Here is a 21,855-nt window from a genome sequence, read left to right on the forward strand (position 1 = left end):
CACCTGATTTCAAAACATTGTGGCGAGCAGTATGCCAGTAGCTACTATTATTGTCGATAGTATTAATGTAGAACTAAAATTTATAATACTTCTCCACAATTATTTGAGAGCATCTGGGAAAATGTCTCTTCAGGATGTCTTTTCACATTAATTCATCATTTGATTCTACCGCCCAATCAATTGAAAATGAAAAATCTGAAAATTATTTCGTTTCAGATTTCTTAACCACACAAACTAGGGCAATACGGCGAGGAGTCCACCAGAGAGCGCCATAACATGTTTTATCATGCGATGAAAAATCATGCGAGTACCGCGGAAGCATAAAATGGTGCCCCCCTAGTTGTATCTTAAAAGAAATTCAAAGCGGAAGTTTTGTTTTTAACTTGAGCTACGTAATAAAGCATCCAATGTGATAATGATGTGCTAATTTTTCATGTGAATTTTTTTATTCGGTTCTTTGAGTTCTTTGGCCGTATATAATATGAAAATCACTAGTGTAGTTGGTGTGACAGCAAATAGAAACATATGTACTGTAATTTGAATCATAACTAAAGAAAGTTGTTGTGAGGTTAATTCCTTATTAAACATATTAAGAATAGGGGGTTTTCTAAACATGTATATAGAAAATAGAATTGTATTACTTTTTATAATTTAATTTGCTAATTATTTCACCTTGAAGCATGTTGTTTTTAAACGACACTATCTAGAGGCGAAAAGTGAGAGGATGTGAAGAAGACAGTTTTTTCCTACAAATTCCTTAGGTCCCACATGAGGAAATATGACTGCCAATGAAAATAAATAACTTGAGGAAAGGCATGTTCTGTTCTTTACCGACAGGCTGCATGAAACAAGTGATTTTGATGTAAATTGTGAAGCTCTGTGTCATGCTGAGGTTTTAAGTCACTGGTAAATTTTGCCTAAGGTTTATTTCAAATAAAAAATGCGGTGGTGCTTCTCAATAAAAGTTGTAGGGGACAACAAAATATCAAATTTACACTAAACCAAACAATTAAGTGTAAAATTAACTATACATATTTTAAGCAAAAATCATTACAACTATTATTTTGCTTATGTTATTATTACATTTGCGACTGATGTGATGGTTTAGATATACTAAAATGAACTCACGTTGCATTGTTTAACAGCTGCAAGCAGCTGGTGACGGAAAGAAACATACAAACACCTGTGTGTCCAGAATCAAAGTTATCAGTTACTGAAAGATCGGTTAAGGCATTTTAAACTAGGATATCGAAACAAACAGCACTGCAGATTTCATGTACAAGATATGTGAGCATTTACTCACAGAATCTTCGTGTTTTGAAATACGCATCAAAAGGTTATTCTGAGAAATATTTCAGAAATGTTTCAGTTACAATGCAAGGTCTTACTTTTCTGTGAATATTTTCTGTTTAATGATATATTGCATTAAACGTAATATTCTTTCAATATGTCCTGTCCTAAAAATGGATTTGGGATAACTTTGAAATATATACTATATTGCCTAATGGTCATATTTAGTTTGTCTTAGGGATATATCCCTAGGAGATTTCTCCAGAGGTCTTTGTGAAATATTGCCTTCATTGAGGTGGTCACTTCTTTTATAAAAACAATATGTTATTGTTGATAGTGATGAAAGGTGAACTAAATGTTTGGCAGAATATTAGGGGGACATGTCCATGTTTCTGAAATCCCCATTAAATCATTTCTGTGTTCAAATCTTATAAACATAAAAGTAGATAATTTTTGTATTTTTAAGAACGCATTCTATTACAAATCCACATTAATTCCTGGTGACAGTAGCATACTGTTATGCTGTAAAACTAAAGTATGCATTAGTGATATACAAAGTTTTAAAAAAATCTGAATTCTGTAAATGTGTTTAACAACTAATGCCATTAAGCTACTGACATAACTTGGTTCTAAATAACATACAGTACTACAGTATGAAATGCAATATATGGTATTATATATAATAATAAACTTTACATTGACTAAAAACAACAACATCTCCTATTACATAACTCCAGATAAAGAAAAGTAAAATGAAAACAGGAAAAGGAAAAAGAAACAAAGACTCAAGAGTCTTTGATTTGTTGTGTTCAAGGGGTATTTATTCAAATCAAAGTCCAGACAAAATTGTTTTACTTCTCCATGATTCAGAGTCAGGGGAAGGACTGATAGAAAAATTGATTACACATATTTAATTTGGTATTTTTTAGTAAAATTTCCCCTCATTCATATTGTTACACAGATTCAAAAAGAAGGTTAATTAAAGAATAGACAACTTTACCACCATATATTTTGATTTTGTCAGATTTCAGAACATGAGCAAGGACGGACCTGGGCTGTGGTGCGATAACTAAGGAAATGCAGGTTGCTGCTGTAGGTGGCGTTGGGGGACCAGCAGGCAGTACTCTTCATTCTGATCCAGTTGTCAGTTCTCTGGGTGACAGGATATATATCGAACTGTAGAAGGTCCTATCCTTCTGATGAGACAACAGGCTGAGGTCTTTACTGCATGACCATTAGGGATCCCGTAGCGCTGTTGACTACAGCTGAAGAGTAGCGGTGTTAACCCGGGGGTCTCAGCTACATTGCCCACTCTGGGTTTGCACCATCAGACCTACCTAAAACGCTCCCCCTTAATGCAAGTGGTGAAGTAAACTCCTTGCTTCGTAGTAGGGCAGCTGGAAAAGAAAAGGCCGATGCATAAGACAGGTGCAGTTCAGCGGTGATTGAAGAAGTTTCGTTTCTATATGTAAACTGTGTGGGATCCTTTGGGATGGAAAATGCAAATATAAATGCAATAATAATAATAATAATACTTCCTATGTAAATTGATCATCCATAACCAGATCTTAATTTAAATTCAACTCTGTATAACCCGAATAAAAAAACAACATTATTCCATCCTTGAATTCCAATTTTTATGCGAACTGTCCCTTTTTATGTACTGTACATACTGCCTTTCATATCTAATTTCATGCAAAAATTAAACGTTTTCCTAATTTTTCCTGTGTGATGCATGTAAATAAGGCAGAATATGGAAGAGAAACTCTAACAACCACAGCAATCTTTGGGAAACCCATCCACCTATTTTCTATCCAACACAGGGTCATGGGGGAGCTGGAGCCTGTCCTGGCCGGCGAGGCGGGATACATCCCGGACAGGACACCAGTCCATCGCAGGGCACACAGATTCTTACAAGCCAAAGATTGTAAGAATTGATTACAAGATTCTCGAGCATGTGTTTGGGGAAATCCTGGAGCACCCAGCAAAACCCCACACGAACACAGGGAGAACATGGTAACTCCACACGGATACTGTAGCACTTCACGAATTTAACCTGAGGATCCAGCACTGCGAGGCAGTGATGCAGACCACTGTGTCACTATGCTGCCCCCTTTGAAAACCCCCAAAACCTTTGAAATCTTTAACCTCTAAAGTCATCATGTACTGTATATTGACTTTCACCAATTGATTTTTACACAGATTGACATGGATAAACATTGCTCTCTTATAACCCTTTCCTCTCCATGTGATGGAACATTTTGATTTTTTTTCCCCTCAGAAAAACAGTTATTTCTTTCCCTCAGACAGACATGCTGAACTTGTAGTGTGTCGCATGGCTCCTGGGATTTGTGTGCAGCAAGAAACATCATAACCGGGTAGAGAGAATACAGCGAAGCAACCAATCCAAAAAGGCGCAAAGGCAGAAACGTGGTCGGGGACTAGCGAGAGTCAGGAAGTAAGGGAGAGAACAAGCTTTTGAATGAGTGTACGCGCACTAGAGAGCTCCAGGGAGAATCCGAACTAGTGAGCAGTGGTCAGGAAAATAGGAGGGTTGAAGTAGTAACAGGAGAGAAAGGCGATAGGACGATTAGTTGCAGCGTGAGCGTCCGTTTGAGTGGGTGCGTGTGGGAATGTCATGTGTGGGAGTTTGTGAGAGCGTGGGGAACGCGGGACAGAGAGCTCGTGCCACCTCCTCTATGTAAATCAACAGGAACAGTACATCAGCCCTTGATCCTCTTCTTCACAGCACAGAAAGTCATAGCATGCACTATTCACTTCGGTACCACAGACGTCACTTTTTCTATCTGCACAGCCAGGAAAAGCAGTAGAATTGACTAATCACTGAAATACCACAAACGCGACCCTTTAATGCAACGTATCCCACTTTTTTCCCCACAACCAAAAGTAAGGATGAATATACATGACTTATATCATACAACAAATGAATAAAGCAGCTTTGAGTAACAAAGATAGGTCTTAAAGTAAACATTAGTTTGTATTTTGTAATTTTGAGAACAATAGTGGCCGTAGAGCAGAAAAATTATAATGCCCAAATGAATCTTTCATTTTGATAGTCAATAAAATGCATGGCATGATGAAGTGGAAAAGTAGAAAGATCTAATGAAATGTTGAAACAAAAGGAAGAAAAAAAAGCAAAAACCCTTAATCTACTATTAATCTTCTTTAGACTATCTTCAATTTATTTTTTAGTAATGGAAAAGGATTTAAAAAGGGACTTTTGCTCAGATCGTAGCAGCATTCAGTATAAATTCAGATTATGACTGGGTCTGTTCTTCCACTTTCTGGGTCTATTTTATCTAATAAATGCAAAATCATTTTTTAAAAAAAGACATATAAAAACATACATTTCTTGAGCATGTTACACATTTTCTAGAAAATAAAACCAGAATATCACAGAAACTTCAGTAAAGCTATCTTTGATTCATGAACTTAACAAATGCTGTCAAAGCTTTTCGTCTGAGAGATATATTTACTCTCCATTTTTAGAGTAATATTAAAATACTGAAGGTGTAAGTTGTCCATAAATAAAGAAAATACAAAATAAATGATATACAGTATTAGAGATATAGAAAGGAAAGGCATAGTTACTGTATTTTTCCACTTAACATTGTTTTGCAAAGTAACGGGAATTTACAGAATTTGAAATAGGAACATAAGAACATAACAACTGTTACAGACGAGTGGAGACCTTTTGGTCCATCTGGTTTGTTTAAATGTTGGTAGTCAATTGAGAATCCTATCCAGCCGTTTCTTGAAAAAGAAGCCAGGGCATTGGTTTCAACTACAGGGTAGCCTGTTCCATACTCCAACAAATGGCTCTCGTTTTGCACTATAGCAAAAGCTCTGAATGTAATCCAGTCCATATTTGTGTGGGGCGTTTTACTGGCCACATTTTCCTCTGTTGATTTTTGACCCCAACCAAACCTGAAAAGGGAAACTGTTCAAGTACAGTACAGTATATACATGAGCAATGAGAATAAATAAACAGAACGAAAGACCCAGAGTCCAGGTCACATTGGTTTGTTCTTAAGAAATACCTAAGCAAGGACAGCCATGCTTTTTCCTTTCAGGGGGCTGAAGGATCCTTCTCCGAACCAAGAGGAAGTTCCACCCGTTTAACAGGAATCGATGGCAGAAGGGCTGGACCTGAGTTTGACCCCGAGCTTGAAGAGTGCGTGTTGTGTCAGTTTCTCCTTGACCAGCAAGGCACCCAAGTTAGTCTCCATGATTTCCCTTTCAGTGGCCCACAGCTGTCCTGGTTGTTTCTGATATGTGCCTGTTGGAAGCCTTTTGCAGAAGCTGTTGCTTTTTTTTTCCGGTTTTAGAGATCCTGAGAAAGGGCCTCCTGTGGATGAGAAACGTAACTCCCGAATCCATCAATTAAGATGCCTTAGGAGGTACAAAAGAATAATTATCATCTGTTCCTTTTTTTCCCCATTTGGCAATCCTATGAACTGGCAGCGCTGTTGAATTTGTCCAGGACTGTTGCATTTATGTGCTGGAAAATCCATTGCTGTGTCTCAGACAGAGGGTTACATTTGTTCATGAAAATCTTCTTATCACTGGGGCTACAGTCTATGCAGCTATTGCTCACTAGGTGATACAAAGATTTATCCTGCAGCACAAGAAAATGAGAAAAAAATATTGTAACAATAAAACCAGTAATTTTTTAATCCTTTCTTATCTCATCCCAGCCCCCCGAGATTAAAGCTAGGGTAGAATTTTAGAAGTGGAACTTTTTAATCAGAAAAGTTGAGTTAATTTCATGGTAAGGGATTTAAGTTCAAAGCCTAAATCTGTTATGAAAAATGTAAACTTCACAGCACAATTGTATATAAACATGGTTTTGTTTAGCTTGTTTGCTTGTTTTCTGCAGTTTTCTAACTGTCGGAGTGGGGCAGCCTGTTATCAATATTTATTTGTACCAAGCCTCCTTGTATATGAATGTTTTGTGCTGACACAACAAACCATCTGGCAGCAGAGCTGAATGTAAATATGTCTCTTTTTACTTTAAGCAGGGAAAAAGTAAACACCTTTGGACTTCACCCCTATAACACAATGATTTGGTATTGCTAAATTCCAATATAAGTAGCAACCTAAAAGCAAATGCACGACCAGTTGTTTTTATAGTTAAACATTTTTTAAAACACCAGTTTTATTTGAGAAATATTGTGTCATGACACCATACGTCATGCAATAGCAATCAGGCGTCACTGAAGAATTGCTTGAAATGTAATTCAGTTTTAAAATGAATAGGGGATCAGTGATTGCTAATGCTCACTGCAGAGGAGAATTTAATAGAGGCGGAGAAGACAAAAACTCTAACTTGGCCATGATTATTAGCGGAAAACAATTAGTTGATATATTATAAATAGATATATTTTTTATTGCACAATTGATGACATATATATATATTTTAGGATATTATATTTTATGATACTGTATTTCCAACCAATCAGACATAGAAAGCCTTCAAGAGCAACCTCTTATAGTTCCGGTATTCTATTTTTTTTTTAGAAAATATTGCAGACTGTGAGCCTTCCACCTCCCCGGAGGCAAATGAAAAAATGAACTGGAATCAGACAGCCGAATAAGGTGGGTTCCCTGTGCCAGTTGCTCTTCAGCATGTCTTCCCGATTGATTTATGACGCCCCCGTGTGAAAGCTGTAGTGCAGGTCCCCTTCTCCACGCGGTTAATGAGATCCGGCACCGCTGTAACTCGCGGCGGCCGGCCCAGCAGTGATGGGGGCAGCGCCCAAGCCGCTCGCCATACGCCGGGGAGCTGCCCGCACAGCGCCTTACCTTCCTGTAGCTCCAGTGCTGATTTCCCTTCATCCCGTGACAGTCGTACAGCGTCACCGGGCTGCTGTGGGAGACGGCGTCGAAGCAGAACTTCCTGGTGTGCAGGGGGTCCCCCGGCCTGATGTCTTCTCTCCAGCCGAAAGTAAAGATCTACGGAAACGGCGGGACAAGACCCCGCCATCGCTGTTATTTACACCGTCTTTACAACAGCTTCTGTAACACTCAGACAATTAGCACACTGGAAAACATGCCTGCAGTACACCTAAGGGGCATTTTCTGAAGCTCCTCACTAATCAGACATTTAGAAACCCCATCTGATCTTCATTAATGTGACTCCTTAAATTATGTAAGGTTAAGTGCATAAAAAAAAAACTACCGTGGTCAAAACAAATAGATAAATTGATCTTTACATTTCTCCTTTTTAAGGGTCTTATTGTTGTGAAGCCGAGGGCTGCTGTTTATATCTTAGAACTAAGTCTGGTTTATTTCTGAACCTTTATAGGTAACCATATATTATTGAGTTTCTAAAAGTATGAATGAACAGATAAGTCAGTCGTCTTCATTTCCATGTTTGAATTTGTTTAGTTAGTACTTAATTTTATTGTTCAGTGGCGGTCATTGTCTATGCAAACAGGCACATAATGTTAGATATCCATCAAGTATCTTAGCAGATATTATTATCATATAATATTGCCAGTGCTATACTGATATACAGTACAGGATACACAGGACTGTATCGAGAATCTAAAAGGCCCAGCTGCTTTAAAGCTTTGCTTTGGGTAAAAGTCATGCCTGTTATTAGAAATATATCATTATCTAGGTTACATGGCCTTACCTAGATGTTGGTATCCTAGGTTCCCTGTGTTTTGCACTGTAAATGCTGTGCCATGCAGTTATGTGCTCATTTTCCTCTGCACATTTAAATAAAGCATTCATATATATTGTAATAAAAACAGCAGAGATTTACAACAACGGCACTATACCCAACAGTAAAAACTCAGGGCAAAAAATGATCAATATGGAATCTGAAAACCTTAATCCTAATACTTTTCAGAAATCCAAAGAAAAACTGAAACCCATCCAATTACTTAATACATTTTATTTTAATGAGTTAATCAGGCAGGACATGAACTGTTTTAAAATGAGAAGACTATGAGATTGCAGAGATATCACAAGAGTGATATCACACTTTTGCATATAGTATGCACACCTATTTAGTTAAGTGTCAGAAATTAACATATTTTAAAAGATTTTAATACAGAAAATATTTAGAATTACAGACATTAATAAGAAAAAAATAATATTAATCATTTGGGGATGGATTGGAGTCAAGGTGACACTATTTAACATGTTCAGGTGGGTAGCTGCGTCAGCATGCGTAGGCTACAAAGGAACAAGTAATAGGTTTATTCCACACTGAAAAGAGAAGACAGAAAACACAATGTTTCGGCTGTGGAGCCTTCTTCGGGTGTCAATATCTTACACAGCCGAAATGTTGTGTTTTCTTTCTTCTCTTTTCAGCATGGAATAAACCTATTACTAGTACTATTTAACATGTGTTATACTTCAGATAACAAGAATTTAATTAAGTTTAAGAATAGTAAACATTCCTTCCCTTAACTTTGTTAAATCGTGGTTTTTCTTTGCTTTAGTTTTTGCTAATAGAAATTCCAAAGGCTAAGCCAACCCCAACAGTGACACTGCCAAACTGAGCTGGAGAGAGGGGAATTAAAGCAAAGGGCAGTAATTAAAATGATTTTGATGTCCCTATAAATTCAGAATTGCGCTCTTTATGTAAACCATGAGGCCAAGAGTTACCAGACAATGAAGAAAAACTTTGTAGAGTTTCTGCAGTGAAATATGCAAAATGAAAAACAGCAGGGACTGTCAATCTGCGGATCAGCGATAATTAATTAGGGGGCTTAGGAGGATTTACTGGTAATAATTCTGCAGGGCTCTTGAAATATGTCTGTGTTTTTCATAGCTTGTTGCACTTACAGTGGCCGGCTCAGTATTTCCCGGAGGGGAGAAAATTAAAGAGAATAAAGAGCCTGCAGAGACTGCATGAGCCAAAATTCACATTAACTTTATCAGCCAAGAGACAATTACGAATGCCAAACAAATGTTATAACTGAGGGACCTCTGCAATGCTCGTTCGCTGATGAATATTGAAGTAAAAATCATTAGCAAATGCATTTGGTTTTTGCAATCAGATGCAAACAGTAAAAAGTAATCTGTTTATAAATAGCAAATCATCTTAACTGCTTGACTGTCCCATTTTTAAAAAAATAAGATATACTGCATAGAACAACAGTTGTAATTGTTCCAAAACAATCCCGAAAAGATGTGAGGCAGATCAGGGATCTTACAGAAGTCTAAACAACTTAACATCAGTGTACCTTGCGGAGAAAGCTGTGCCACTGAGCTGAGAAAACATGGCAAATGAGACCAGGCCAGATTCACTGCTGCACAGGCTAATTATGAATCTAATTCAAACATTAAACAGGAAGAGTGAAGCCAAGTCCATAATATGCTCACTATGCGCGGTTATAGGTTATAGGTAGATATAAACTCACTGTGTTACACCTAACTCTTTGCTTACTATTACACAATGACAATCCACCAATTATTTTCATGTACAGATACAGGCATAAGTGAAAGTACATCCCTTGATTGCTCGATGTGGCAAACAATCATGTGCTTTACAAACGGACATCGTCCTCAAAGAAGAATGGAATAAAGGTTGCTTACCTGCTCATGTGACCATGTGCGTTCTGACCCATCCTTCATGCACACATCCAGTCGGAGCTCGGTTCCTGTACCCCCGTGTTTGCTATCTATGCATAAACTAGAGGCCACATTCCGTACCTGGAAAAAAAAGGAAATGTCTGGATTAAGCTGACTTTTGACTTTATTTAACAGGTTGTAGCTTTACACTGTGTATAGATGTACACACATCAAACTGGGATGTCTTTTGAAGATTTGCCAGCTTTAGTTTAAAATTAAATGTTTTGAATAAAACATCTCTTAATAGCTTCAGGCTGTTATAAGCTCTGACATTTTTTTCTCTGATTATGGTTTGGTAAACTGTCCAGGAATCTCTCTGTTAGATGCATTTTTAAATTATGCATTTTAAGGTGCAAACCTATAACCGCTAATTTATGAGATGTGATTCCCTCTTGACGCCTTCATGGAGACATAGTTGAAGCTTAAACCTTATAATACTATTTTTATTTGTCACTGCTAAAAGATTGGGTCAGAAATCAGTCTTTAGTTCCTTTCCTTTGACACCTACATAGCAGCTGTGTACATCACTTCACATAACGGCTTGTATGATACCTGTCACTGCAGTCTCTCCCGCAACACAACTGACCTTGTCTTTCGTGAAGCGCCCTTGCCTTCAGCTGCTGTTGCTTTCAATTATGCAGGGGCTGAGAAACCCGCTCCTAATTTCCTAGATTCATCTTCGATGTATTTTTGAAAACTGCTTTTTTAGCACAGCCAAATACTACATTCAAAAATGGGTGAAAATTCTCCTAAAATCTTCAAATTGCCATCCAATTACATTTTATCATACTATAATTTGTCCTGCATAGCTGATCACCTCATAACACATTCTATTAAGAAAATAAAGATCTGGTGGGGTGGAGTGATTTATGCAGCATGGACAAATGCAATGGAATAAATAAATCCCTGACTAAAAATCATTTAAGTACAGAAATGCATGGTAAAATATATTCCTGTAAAGTCTCTAAAAGCTCTTCAAACTGCATTAAAGATAAATACCAAACCTTCCAGCCTTCTTTTACAGCACCATCTGGTGTGACAAGAGTCATGCAAGACTGGAGTTTATTATAAGGAAAGGTCAGTTTTCTGTAACAGATTATTTGAACACACAGAAACTGATTTGCCCCTTCACAAAGTGCTCAAACGTGCTGTTGCATATGATCTCCATTTCCACAGAGATTTCCCAGGAGCAAAAAAATTCAAAGTCAACTAATCTAAACAGTAACTTCTAGGCAGCACAAAGGGTTGATCCAAAGCCTTGTATTCTGCCAGGCAGTGAGAAAAAGTAGAAATATACAGAATATAGAACTTGTCTAATAGGCACAGTTATTCTGAGATGCAGAAGAAGTCTGAAACTTAATACTAATTTCACAGCCTGATATCCAGGCTGAAAAGCACTTTGAAACTCAAAGCCAATAAATTGATTTTTTTTGCCTTGAATTTAAAACATCATTTTCACCCTGCTTTAACTATTGTGAAAAAAGCACTTTAATCAGAGAAAAATTGATGCCTTTAATCTATTTTTTAAATCACAGTAGATTTTCTTTTTTATATTTCACAAAAGATTTCATTTTTTCTCTTATTGTCAATTTTTTAAACAAGTGCCACACAACTGGGCCATAATGCATGGTATTTATTTAGAAAAGATTCCTTTTCCACCCGCAAAGCCTTGTATTGAGCTCTGAGGTGAATGGAAGATGAAAGAACAGCGAAAAGCCTTGTAATTAAAAGTTTTATCATTCCAGCCTTCACTTTCTAAATATGAGTTATTTCAGGGTGCCGTTACTGAAACGAATATGATTTTTCCTTTTTTTTTTCGCAAATCAATTATTTTCATCTGGATGTGACACAAAGAAATTTGCTTCTATTATCAGGAGTAAAATAATTGAATGCACTGAAGTAAAATCAACTTTGATAGCAAGGGAACAAGTCACAATTAGGCATGATGTCTTGTCACTGCTAAAATCGGTAAATGTGCTAATTAATACTTAAGTGTTTTCTACGTGTGCTCTTGTGATATTCTAATAAAGTTCAAAAAGTTATAATGCGTGGTGTAAATTATTAAAGCAGACAAAGAAGGAAAAGAAAATTTAATCAGTGAAATAAGAAGATTTAAACTGCTCTTCGGGCTGGTTTGGAATTTGAAAAACTAGGTGAGCCGACGTCTGCCCTTGCCCAGAGCAGGGGGAAGAGATGAGGGCTTATTTATGCCCCCACTTTTTACTAGAACTGCTTGAATGCGGAAGGTACCAATTTCAAGTGCCTTGAAAATGGCACTGAATACCTTATGAGGGCCTTTTATTGTTTAATACATCAAGAAAAGTGACAGGCTGATGGGCTAAGATTGAAGAAGTCAGGATATGAAGCTGTCAGATTGAAAGTAAAATTACTAGCAGTTACTAGGGAAAGAGGTATTTACCAGGCATAATTTTTTCTACTCAATTTTAACATACACTTAATTCTTTTTTAGCGATTGGTTTTCTTTGTTAATACTGGCAGAGTGGATAAGCAGCAGCTGCCTATTTGTGGCTGATAGCATTGCAGGGCTGTGTTTGTATATAGCGAGAGGGACCACATGTAAATGCTGTCCTATATCTTAGAAATATTAGTCTAGAGGGCTGTTGGAAAAGAAACGTTTTCACATTTTTCAGTACAGAGTTAAGGAAGGACACGGACATTGTTGGGGATGCAAGAAAATGTTCCTTGTAAGATTTTTATTAGAATGGTTATTATCATGAATTCTATAACTTTTTCAAAGTGGACCTTTATATCAACCATAAAATATTGTGTTGCACACAGCAACAGTCATTCTTCAGCAGACAAGAGACACTTTTATGTCTGCAGGCCTACGAAGAAACAAAAAAAGTTTTAGCCCATTAAAAATGCGTGGCATTATTTGTGTATTGCTGGTAGTTTAACTCATGAGAAACCATTTTTCTATTAAAGTCATCATAAGGGTGCAGAAAATGTTCAGGTTCTGATCTGAAACTAGCCAGCCGAATGGCTGGTCTGATGATAGTCCTATTGATGGGCAACCTGAAAGATGTTAAGCCTAAAATAAATTTCCACCAGCGCACCAGCATGACTAAATCGCTCATCCACTACGGTACCTAATCTGTGTTACATGTTGAGACACACGGTGAATGTGGTCAGTCAAAGGACAGAAAATGTTCTTAGAAAAAGCCCCAATTTCCATTTCAGGAGTAATACTTGGTAGCTTTGCGTTTCTAAAAATAATTTTGTGGTGGTTTTGGTTTCTCTCATTGATTTTGCAACTAATTCAAACGTATGAAATCTGAATGGGATTTCCAAGCTTCTTCTTGAATTCTGCCCACATGAGCTGTCACAAGAGCCCGCGCTTCTTTGGCGAACTGGAGATGAACATTTCCTTCTTCTGATCTACATACAGAACGGAAGCTGCTTTGTCTCATGATCACAGACCAATGCAGGCTGAAGTGATTTGGTGGTGAAAATTCATAAAGCCCCTTAAAGCCCTTCACACAAATAGGAAGGAACTCACTTCCTCCACCACTGAACTGAACAGCAGTCTCTGGATGACGGACCGTTGCAACCCCACTATGTAGTAGATCAGGAGGAGTGAGAAACTGCTTCCCTAATTGGATTAAGGGGGGATGTCGTGTTGGTCTGATTGCAAGAGCTTAATGGAAATAATAACCTTGTTCTTTCAACAAGCCATGGAATCTTTAATGGCCAAGTACAGCACGCAGAGCCCTCTCGGTTTGGATGCGCTAGTGGGAAAGGAGTATAAGCGAGCTACCTTGGACTCCAAGGAAGGACATGGAACATTATTATGGATAATCTACAAACAGCCTCCTAAAGCAAGAATATATCACATGAGACATTTAGTTTGAGATTGATTCGCAGATATCAGCACAAGTGCTCTAAAAATTAAGAACTGGATACATAATTAAAAGAGAACACATCGTTTTTGAAAAATCTTTTGCCAGTTCTCATATTGCTACATACTCATGTATCAATCAAATCTTGCCACCTTTCACATTATCAATGATTGTATCAGTGTGGTTCATCCTTCACTTGTCCTGTTTCTGCTTCAACCACATTTGTTTATATGGCCATCAGGTTTCTGTTCTTTTTTTTCTGCCCTTTTTAATTAGAAATATAGACTTTTCTCCTGAGAATATCCTTCCTTGTGAGGGTAATTATAAGTTTACCTTAACCCATCCTTGGAGGCATGTATAACTTAATAACCCAACAATCCTCAGCTTGTTTCAGGACTCCTCATTTAAAAGTGCAGGTTTACATATCTGTCATGTAATCATTTTTTCCTGTTTTACCTATTAACGCATTTTATAGCAGATTTCACAGTTTCAATGATATGTTGGTTTAAAGATATAGTTTTAAAAAATCAGTTCATGTAAAATATGGGAAAAAGGCCGAAGTGAAAAAACACAGAAATCACCAAGAACACCTTAACATTATGTTACAGCTCTTCAAGGACACAGATATTGTGCAATTGCTTATCAGCTTTCCTGTGATGGAACAAGTCCTGAATGGCATTGCTGCATTATAAATCCTTTTCAGCAAAGTAGCAGCCTTGAACTCTGCCACCACACAGCCCACCTCTTTAAATTACAAACTCGCACAACAATGTAATCCAGTATTAGTGTACTGAAGTAAACCTAAATTTAATCTTAAATACATTAAGGCTTTTACAACTGTACGCTTCAGTGCACTTCCTAATTATGATTGCGAATGCAAATGCTCGCGGAGTCTCTCTTTCATCCACAAAGAAGTAATAAATGTTGCTGATGGGAAAATCCACAGGAGAAGAAAGCGCCTTTCCACAAATCACACAGCCTCTGCAATGCCTGACCCAGGGCCCTATAAATGTCAGTCGAATGCCTGTGTGGCAGTCCAGCTTGACAGAGCCTGGTATTCCTTTTCTGACCCCCTCTGCCCTAGATATATGAATTTTATCTGGCAGAAACTCCTTTAATACAAAAGCGTCAGGGTTCCAGATCTGGCCTAGAAACACCATGGAGGAGGGGGCCACAAACCCAGTCCTGCTACCAGAACAGTTCTCTGTGCCGTCGCCAAATTGACAGTCCTTAAAAAAACACCCTCCAGACTGTGGTCACTCAGGGCAGAAAACAAGAGGAACAAAATGTGCGAGTCCTACGGAACTGCACCAACACCTACTAAACAAACAAATCCCGGAACGCGTCAGCAAATCGTACGGCGAATCGTACGGCGACTTGCTTACCTCCCCCCAAGCCGCCGGTGGAGGCTCTACAGGAGGGTAGTACTTGGGCAGGTCCCAGGCAACAGCAGTCATGTACCACTTGAAGTCCTTGCACTTGAGATGTTTGCGTAGCTCCTTCTGCGCTGTCAGGTCCCCGGTTGACAGATGTCTGTATTCCGGCCGCCGTTGGTAGATGTATTCTGTGTATTCATCCATCCATGTCTCCGCGACTCGCTTCAGGTTCTGAAATTGCGTCGCAACATTATATCTCTTGGTGACAATACTGAGAACCCAGAACTGTGACCTAATGCTGGGATACTGGGAGATTACTATTTAGTGAACATGATGTTGTGTGTATTGTGGGCACAGCAATGTCGAAGGACAGTAACCCATGTCACCCAGGAGGCAGGAGAGAGGCTCGTGGGCTGGGATGTCGTGCAGTCTTTGTAGAAAAGGGGCAAACGGGAAAGATTACGTTTGCACACTCTAAATATTGTGTTCTGGTATTTTCCAGTCTTTGGAATATTTTTCATTTAACTTTGGGACAGATTTATTCCTAGCATGGTGGAAGCCTTTAGAGCCAACCGTTAATCAATGAAGGAGAGACATGACAAAGTCATATCAGAGGATTTAAACATTAGAATTTAATGCGAAGGCTGCTGGCTTTCCTTTGCTTAGTACAGTCTGTAAGCTGTTGAATTAAAAGGTCTTCTGGCACTAAGTTGCATCTGGATCTGGGGGTGGGGGGGGGGATATGCTGATTATACTTGAAAAAAGTAAAATGCATTTTCTGATGTAAAAATGCATTTTCTAATTATTGTTGCTACTGCTTGTTAAATAAATATATCATACCCTGCAATATCCAACCTTTGTCAATATTTGTATTAAACTCCAGTGTCAGCAGATTATCTGTTTTTTCTTACAATCTATCCAGCAGAGGCTGCAGAAATGTGGAAAGGTCAAAGGTTATCAAGTCATTGGGTGAGTTTCTATGACTATTCACCATGATTTTCTTTTTTATATAAGCTACAAACTCTACTATGCTGAAAGAGATCTGATTAAGTGAATGAGCATCACTCAGCTTGTGTTTGCATGACTTCTCTATGATTGCAAGCGTTTTGTCAGGTGCTCCAGTGATCTCAGTGAATGCATGGGTTAGCTACTCTATATTTTCTGTTTCCAGGGGGCCGATGTTTCCTGTAGGACCTTCCCTGGTTATGTGACTGAAAAAAATAAAATAAGCATGTTGACGTGAATGGACTTGTATGGAATGGAAACTTGAATAGAAGTTTGTCATTCTGATGTAAATATTTCTCCACCGAAAAGCACATGATCAAAACCTTTTCACATTCTTCAACCGCAGTAGACTTACTCTTGCTAAGCTGGTCCCAGAGGGCACTTTGTAGGGGACATACTTTCGGTAAATGTGACCGACTCTAGAACATGGGACATCATACATACTTCCTCCACACATCCAAACCTGGAACAAAAATGAAAAAGCAGTACTCAAGCGTCAAGAAAAAAGACTAGTTGATGAAGAAAGAAGTGCTTCTTTAACCATAATATTGAAAATGTAAGTGCCAAAAAAGCTAGTCAGGGCCTTTTCATTTCAGGGATTTAAAAATCACAGACCACCAACGCATAAATTTAGTTTAAAATATGCAAAACCTTTCCTGCAGTTTGTTACATTGATCACATCTTAAACCCAGCAAATACTTTGGGCTTTTTTCATACTGACATCGTCTCAGTTAGAGTTCACATGTCCCTTGTAGGGAGAACTGCTGAACTTTGATTGGCTCCAACAGCTGTTGTTTTTGCCGTCTTTAAGGACAAATAAATCTAAGGACACATAAGCATTTTGGAAGATGATTCTGAGTAATTATTTTCAGAGCCAGAGGCTAACATACTGTATATACGTGATGACTTTCAAAGATTTTTGTTCCAGGGCATCATTTTCTTGTTCTTATTCCAATAAACAAGTTCATGGCCAGATTAAGGGGAGGTCGGCCGACACCCCCCCCCCAACACTGTCCCCCGGACCTTCCTCTTTCAAAAGCATTAAGAAATTGCAGCTCAGTTGTAGCTGTTAAAAATAAAAGATTACACCAAGGCTCCCCTACTGCAGCCTTGACATCCACAAACCTGAAAAGTGCATTATATAAGCACTCTAAACACTAGACATTAGAATGCTGGAGGAGTCTGAGGCACACTGTTACAGTGGGCTGCTCCCCATGTTTAGTATATTTCCAGTGAGCTATTTCTTGCTTCCATTTCCTCCCACCCCCCCCCCCAAGAAAAGCTTTTTCCAATGTATCCTACATGCAGAAAACGTTTCAGCTTACCTAAATAAATAGATGGTAACTGTCAAATTTGGGCGCATAAATAATAGACGAACACAGATTTGTAGTAAAAAGTACAGATATGTACTGTATTATACTTTCTATATATATAAATGATCTAGTTTTTCTAGTTAGCAAAGTAGTTAGGATTGCTGAGAATACTAAAATAGGACTGCAGCAGCAGTAAATGAAATTCAAAAAAGAACTCTGATAAAATGCAAGACTAGGCAAACACCTGGCAGATGATGTTGAATGTAGACAAGTGCAGAATATGAAGATAGCGAAAGCATCAACTATAAATACAAATCGCTGAGCTTGAAGAAGCTTTTGGTGCCAATAGCACACAGAATTTTATTCCGTCTGTTCTTAATAATTGCAGTAACACTTTATTTTATGAGGTGCAAATCATGCTACAAGTACAGAGCAAACACACCGTTTATAAATGGCAAAGGACTGACTTCAGTTAATCACTTACTGTTACTGTATTCATGTTTTTTTTAATGTATAATGGGTTATAAAACATTTGTACATTAATTTGTGCCCCCTATACTCAAATTATTACATATATTTTTAAACTAATGCTTCCCTATGGCTGCCTAAACAAACGCACAAGGTGACCAATAAATAATGTGCAGCCATGGCTAGGAATCCATAGTAAAAATTATTTGGTTGGCCAGAGTTCAGCTACTTAAGTTTCAGAATGACCTAGACCTAAATGAGAGGAGCTTTGCAGACATGCTCCTAGGATAGATTGAATTGTATGTTCTAGTCTCCTACAGCTTATTTAATTGCTGGGAATAGGTTTGAAAAGCCTTAGAACAATTAAAGCACTCAATTAAAAAAAGTTCAATTCTAAACACAAGTTCTGAACCATGTCAGGCATACTCTTGTTTCCTTGTGTTAGAATAATCATCAGGCAAAGGAATTCCAAAACTACTACCGGAAAGATCCTCGACTCATTATTGAAAAACCCTGAACTACAAAGTATTTAAGAAAGCCCAGCAGGGTGTCTTGATCTTGGAGAGTGACATCATTATTTTACACTATATGCATAGATAAAATAGCAAGTCGTTGATGCTGGTGTTTAATCTCAGTTTGACTGGCAGTATATGAACTCAAATTCTATTTCAAAGTATCCTGCCTAATTCATAGGCAGTCTTGTAGCAAGGCTCAAAAATCTAATGAACAATATACAGCTCAAGTTCAGTCCTTATGCTGTATTTTAGCTTGTTCACACTTTTTTTCCATCCTTTTAAGCTATTCTCAGAATCTCTTCAGCTTGCTAAACCGCTGTCTTTGATGTATTCCTGTTGTACTACTTCTTTGTTAAAGCACTCAAGACACTCTTGGGATTTGAATCAAGTGAAACTGTTGATATGCGGTGACATGCAGGATATGTTTCGGCTGAGAAGATGTAAAAGTGCTTGCAGTTTCCACGCTGTGACAGATGGGAGAGTGTCTTCCTTCCACACATTTAGTCTTTCCCACTGTTTTGTAGTTGCTCGGATTCCTGCACGTCAAACATTTCAAGGCAAATTCATGACAGTTTCAGCTAAGGGTCAAGCTAACTTATTACTGATTCTTTCACAGAATTTATACCCATGATTTCCCTTTTTCCCCAGGAAGAAGCAACAACAAAATAAATAAGGCTGCTGAGCTATTGTCAGTGTTGACTGCTGGATAAAAAAAAACAAGATTCTTGCTTGAGTGTGTTTGCAGAATCGATAACGATTTCAATTTCATAATTTATGGTGAAAGTCACAACTATTTTTGGCGAATGAATTTTAAAACAGGATTACATCAAATTATTAGTTCAAATAAGAGTTTGATTAAACAATTGAAAGAGCTAGGCAATTGGGATGAGTACCAGAGGACCATAATGACTAGGACGAGACAGCATAGTTCAGACATTGTGTTATCAGTTGGCCTGGAGGCTGTGATTTTGGTGTGCCTGAAAGTCATAACATGACCCCATCTCCTCTTTCCCCTCCTCATCCTTGTGTGAAATCTGGAGAGTTAAGATTTCACGGTGGCTGACACTCCAATGTCACTTGCCAAGGTAACTAAGCCAAGGGGGAAAATCTCATTGCAAAGACAGTCATGGAAAAGAAAAGCAAAGTAGACAGGTGTTACACTTTATTCTTGAGTTTATACAAGGAGCCTAATTCATGCTGACAGCTTGGGGGTGCTATTGGTCCATATTCCAAATGATAACAGACTTCAATTAAATTTAAGGCACTCTTGTGTTCTGAAGTGTAGGCCCCTTTTAGAAATTTTCAACCACTTAAAATATAAAACTTGAGTCACTCATTGTCTTCTTTATGACTTTCTTACAAGACATGTGACTGTACCTCGGTAGGATTTTAATTGCATCACTTACTAAAAGTTATTTCCTGCAGAGATATTTAGTCACAATGACACACAGCATCAAATTGAAAAGCTTTCAAAATGCTTTGATTTCAAACAAAGATGCCAACATTTGAGTTAAAAAAGGCAAAGTATGGTTACACAAAAACAATTGTGAATCCCGGGCAGAAAGATCAAACCGTCGCAGAATCGTTTCTAAATAATCCCATTTTCTCTCATTTAAAACCAGAAATGAAAAGTACTTTTACGTTGCAGTAATGTCGTAATAAAAGTACCTCTCTTCTTTTCCTTTTATGACTAAAAAGCATGGGCAGTGAACTTAAGGTCAGCCGATTGTAATGAGATGAACGATCTAAGATGACTAAAATAAGACCTTGTGTGACATTACTGTCTCTAAAGAATCTGTCACCAGGAAAAAAAAAAAACTAGACTCGGGCAATTTAGCTTCTGAACTCTTAGTGTGGTTACCATGGTTTCCAGACAAGGAGAAAAGGGCTGCATTCCAATTACAGGCCTCTCAATGACAGACAGAAAGAAAATGGGATAATGAAACCTCAAAGATGGCAGGCGTGTCAGATACAATAAACAGAAGTTTGACTTATCATCTAATGCCTCAAAATATATTCATGAAGAACAAAAACATCCCAATGCCCAAAAGAATAAACATATTAGTCAACCCAACTCTTTGGGGTCTAATGGCCACTTTTCCCTAAAGAAGCCATAGAAATTATTACTTTCTTGCTTGATGTTTGACTATATTCGCTTGTGCATTCTGAGTTGTACAATCCTTCATTACGGATAAGGAAATTCATCTCTGCCCAAAAAAGGTGGTGGGGGCTCTGATTGACAGAAAAAGAAGAAAAAAAACACCAAAAAGCTGTAAGTAGAAGACATGGGATGACAAAATACCGTTCTCTGTCCAGCTAGTTAAGGTTTAAAGTTCTTTGGTCTTGCAACCTTTAAGCTAAAGCTGAACAGCAGTGATTAAGATTCTTCACTAGATCTTAATACTTGTTTGTAACACCCTCAAAGAGAACCATTCTACAAATAAGTTTTACCAATTCTGCACCACGAAAGAATGATATAAGGCAAAAGCTGTACATCTGGCTCTTGGTGTCTCCTTGTCCTTGCCTGCAGTCATTCGCAGATCTGCACAGATGTCAGTATTCAGGGTCTGACGCACAAACTCTTGAGTGTTTCAATTTACACATCACTTGTGTGCTTGTTGGAAACAATTACAAGATATCAAATTATGCAAAAACATTTAGTTTTAGAGCCATTAACATGGTTAATTTAACCTCTGTAGAATGCCCTTCAAAGAGAATTTGGCAGCTTTAAAAGTGAAATATCCATCCATAACATCAGAGTTCCTTAGCATAACTTCAATTCTCAATACCCCATCTATCCCAGCTGCCATTTGGAAAAAAACACCAGATGTGATCATAAGATCCTTTTAAAAATATACATAGCAAGCTAATGCTTGGAAATTGGATTGCCAAAAGGATTTTATGTAGTGGGGATATTATTTTTTTTCTTAAGAAAAGCATTGAAAAGACTTATTTATGTAAAGTAAATTAGATGTTGTGTCAAACTGTCAATAGCATTGGAAATAAAAAAAAATCCAGCAATTGAAATCTGTAATTTTTATATTAAGGCATTACTACCCTGGTGATATATGTAACCTGACATGGTACCTTTAAAGTAGAAGTATTGCTGGTAGAAGTATTAGTAAACAAAACCTTGCTCACGTTGCTCACCTATTACTGCAGTTTGACATTTTCAGAGAAACACATTCCTTTTCCTGAAGGAAGCCCAATAAGATCATATTTGTGGAGTTGCTTTGTCTAGTTATAGCAAGCACATCTGGTAGGCTTCTGCTCCTGAGTGTTTTGTTGTAACTGAGCCAAGTCTGTCCTTCTTTAGCTCCCTGATCAACTGTTTCATCAGCCTTCAGATTTACCAGGTCTGTTTTTATTCACCACAGTTCCACTGGTTGGAAACTATTTTTCTGAAGATTAGAAG

The 21,855-nt window shown here is 37.9% G+C and overlaps 1 protein-coding gene across 1 annotated transcript in view; it reads right to left on the reverse strand.

The window, feature by feature from the left end:
• Positions 1–2,091: 2,091 nt before the first annotated feature.
• The window catches only part of galntl6 (polypeptide N-acetylgalactosaminyltransferase like 6), a 37,185-nt gene continuing 17,421 nt past the window's right edge, over positions 2,092–21,855 (reverse strand). The window contains exons 6-10 of the mRNA XM_088926919.1: positions 16,500–16,607; positions 15,149–15,370; positions 9,868–9,984; positions 7,117–7,266; positions 2,092–5,929 (exon numbers count right to left, since the gene is read on the reverse strand). Of these exons, the coding sequence (XP_088783045.1) occupies positions 5,762–5,929; positions 7,117–7,266; positions 9,868–9,984; positions 15,149–15,370; positions 16,500–16,607 (765 nt within the window). The 3' untranslated portion in view covers positions 2,092–5,761. The remainder of the gene's footprint in view (positions 5,930–7,116; positions 7,267–9,867; positions 9,985–15,148; positions 15,371–16,499; positions 16,608–21,855) is intronic.

The sequence above is a fragment of the Atractosteus spatula genome, chromosome 1, assembly GCF_055471065.1.
Source record: "Atractosteus spatula isolate fAtrSpa1 chromosome 1, fAtrSpa1.hap1, whole genome shotgun sequence".
NCBI classification, from domain to species: domain Eukaryota; kingdom Metazoa; phylum Chordata; class Actinopteri; order Semionotiformes; family Lepisosteidae; genus Atractosteus; species Atractosteus spatula.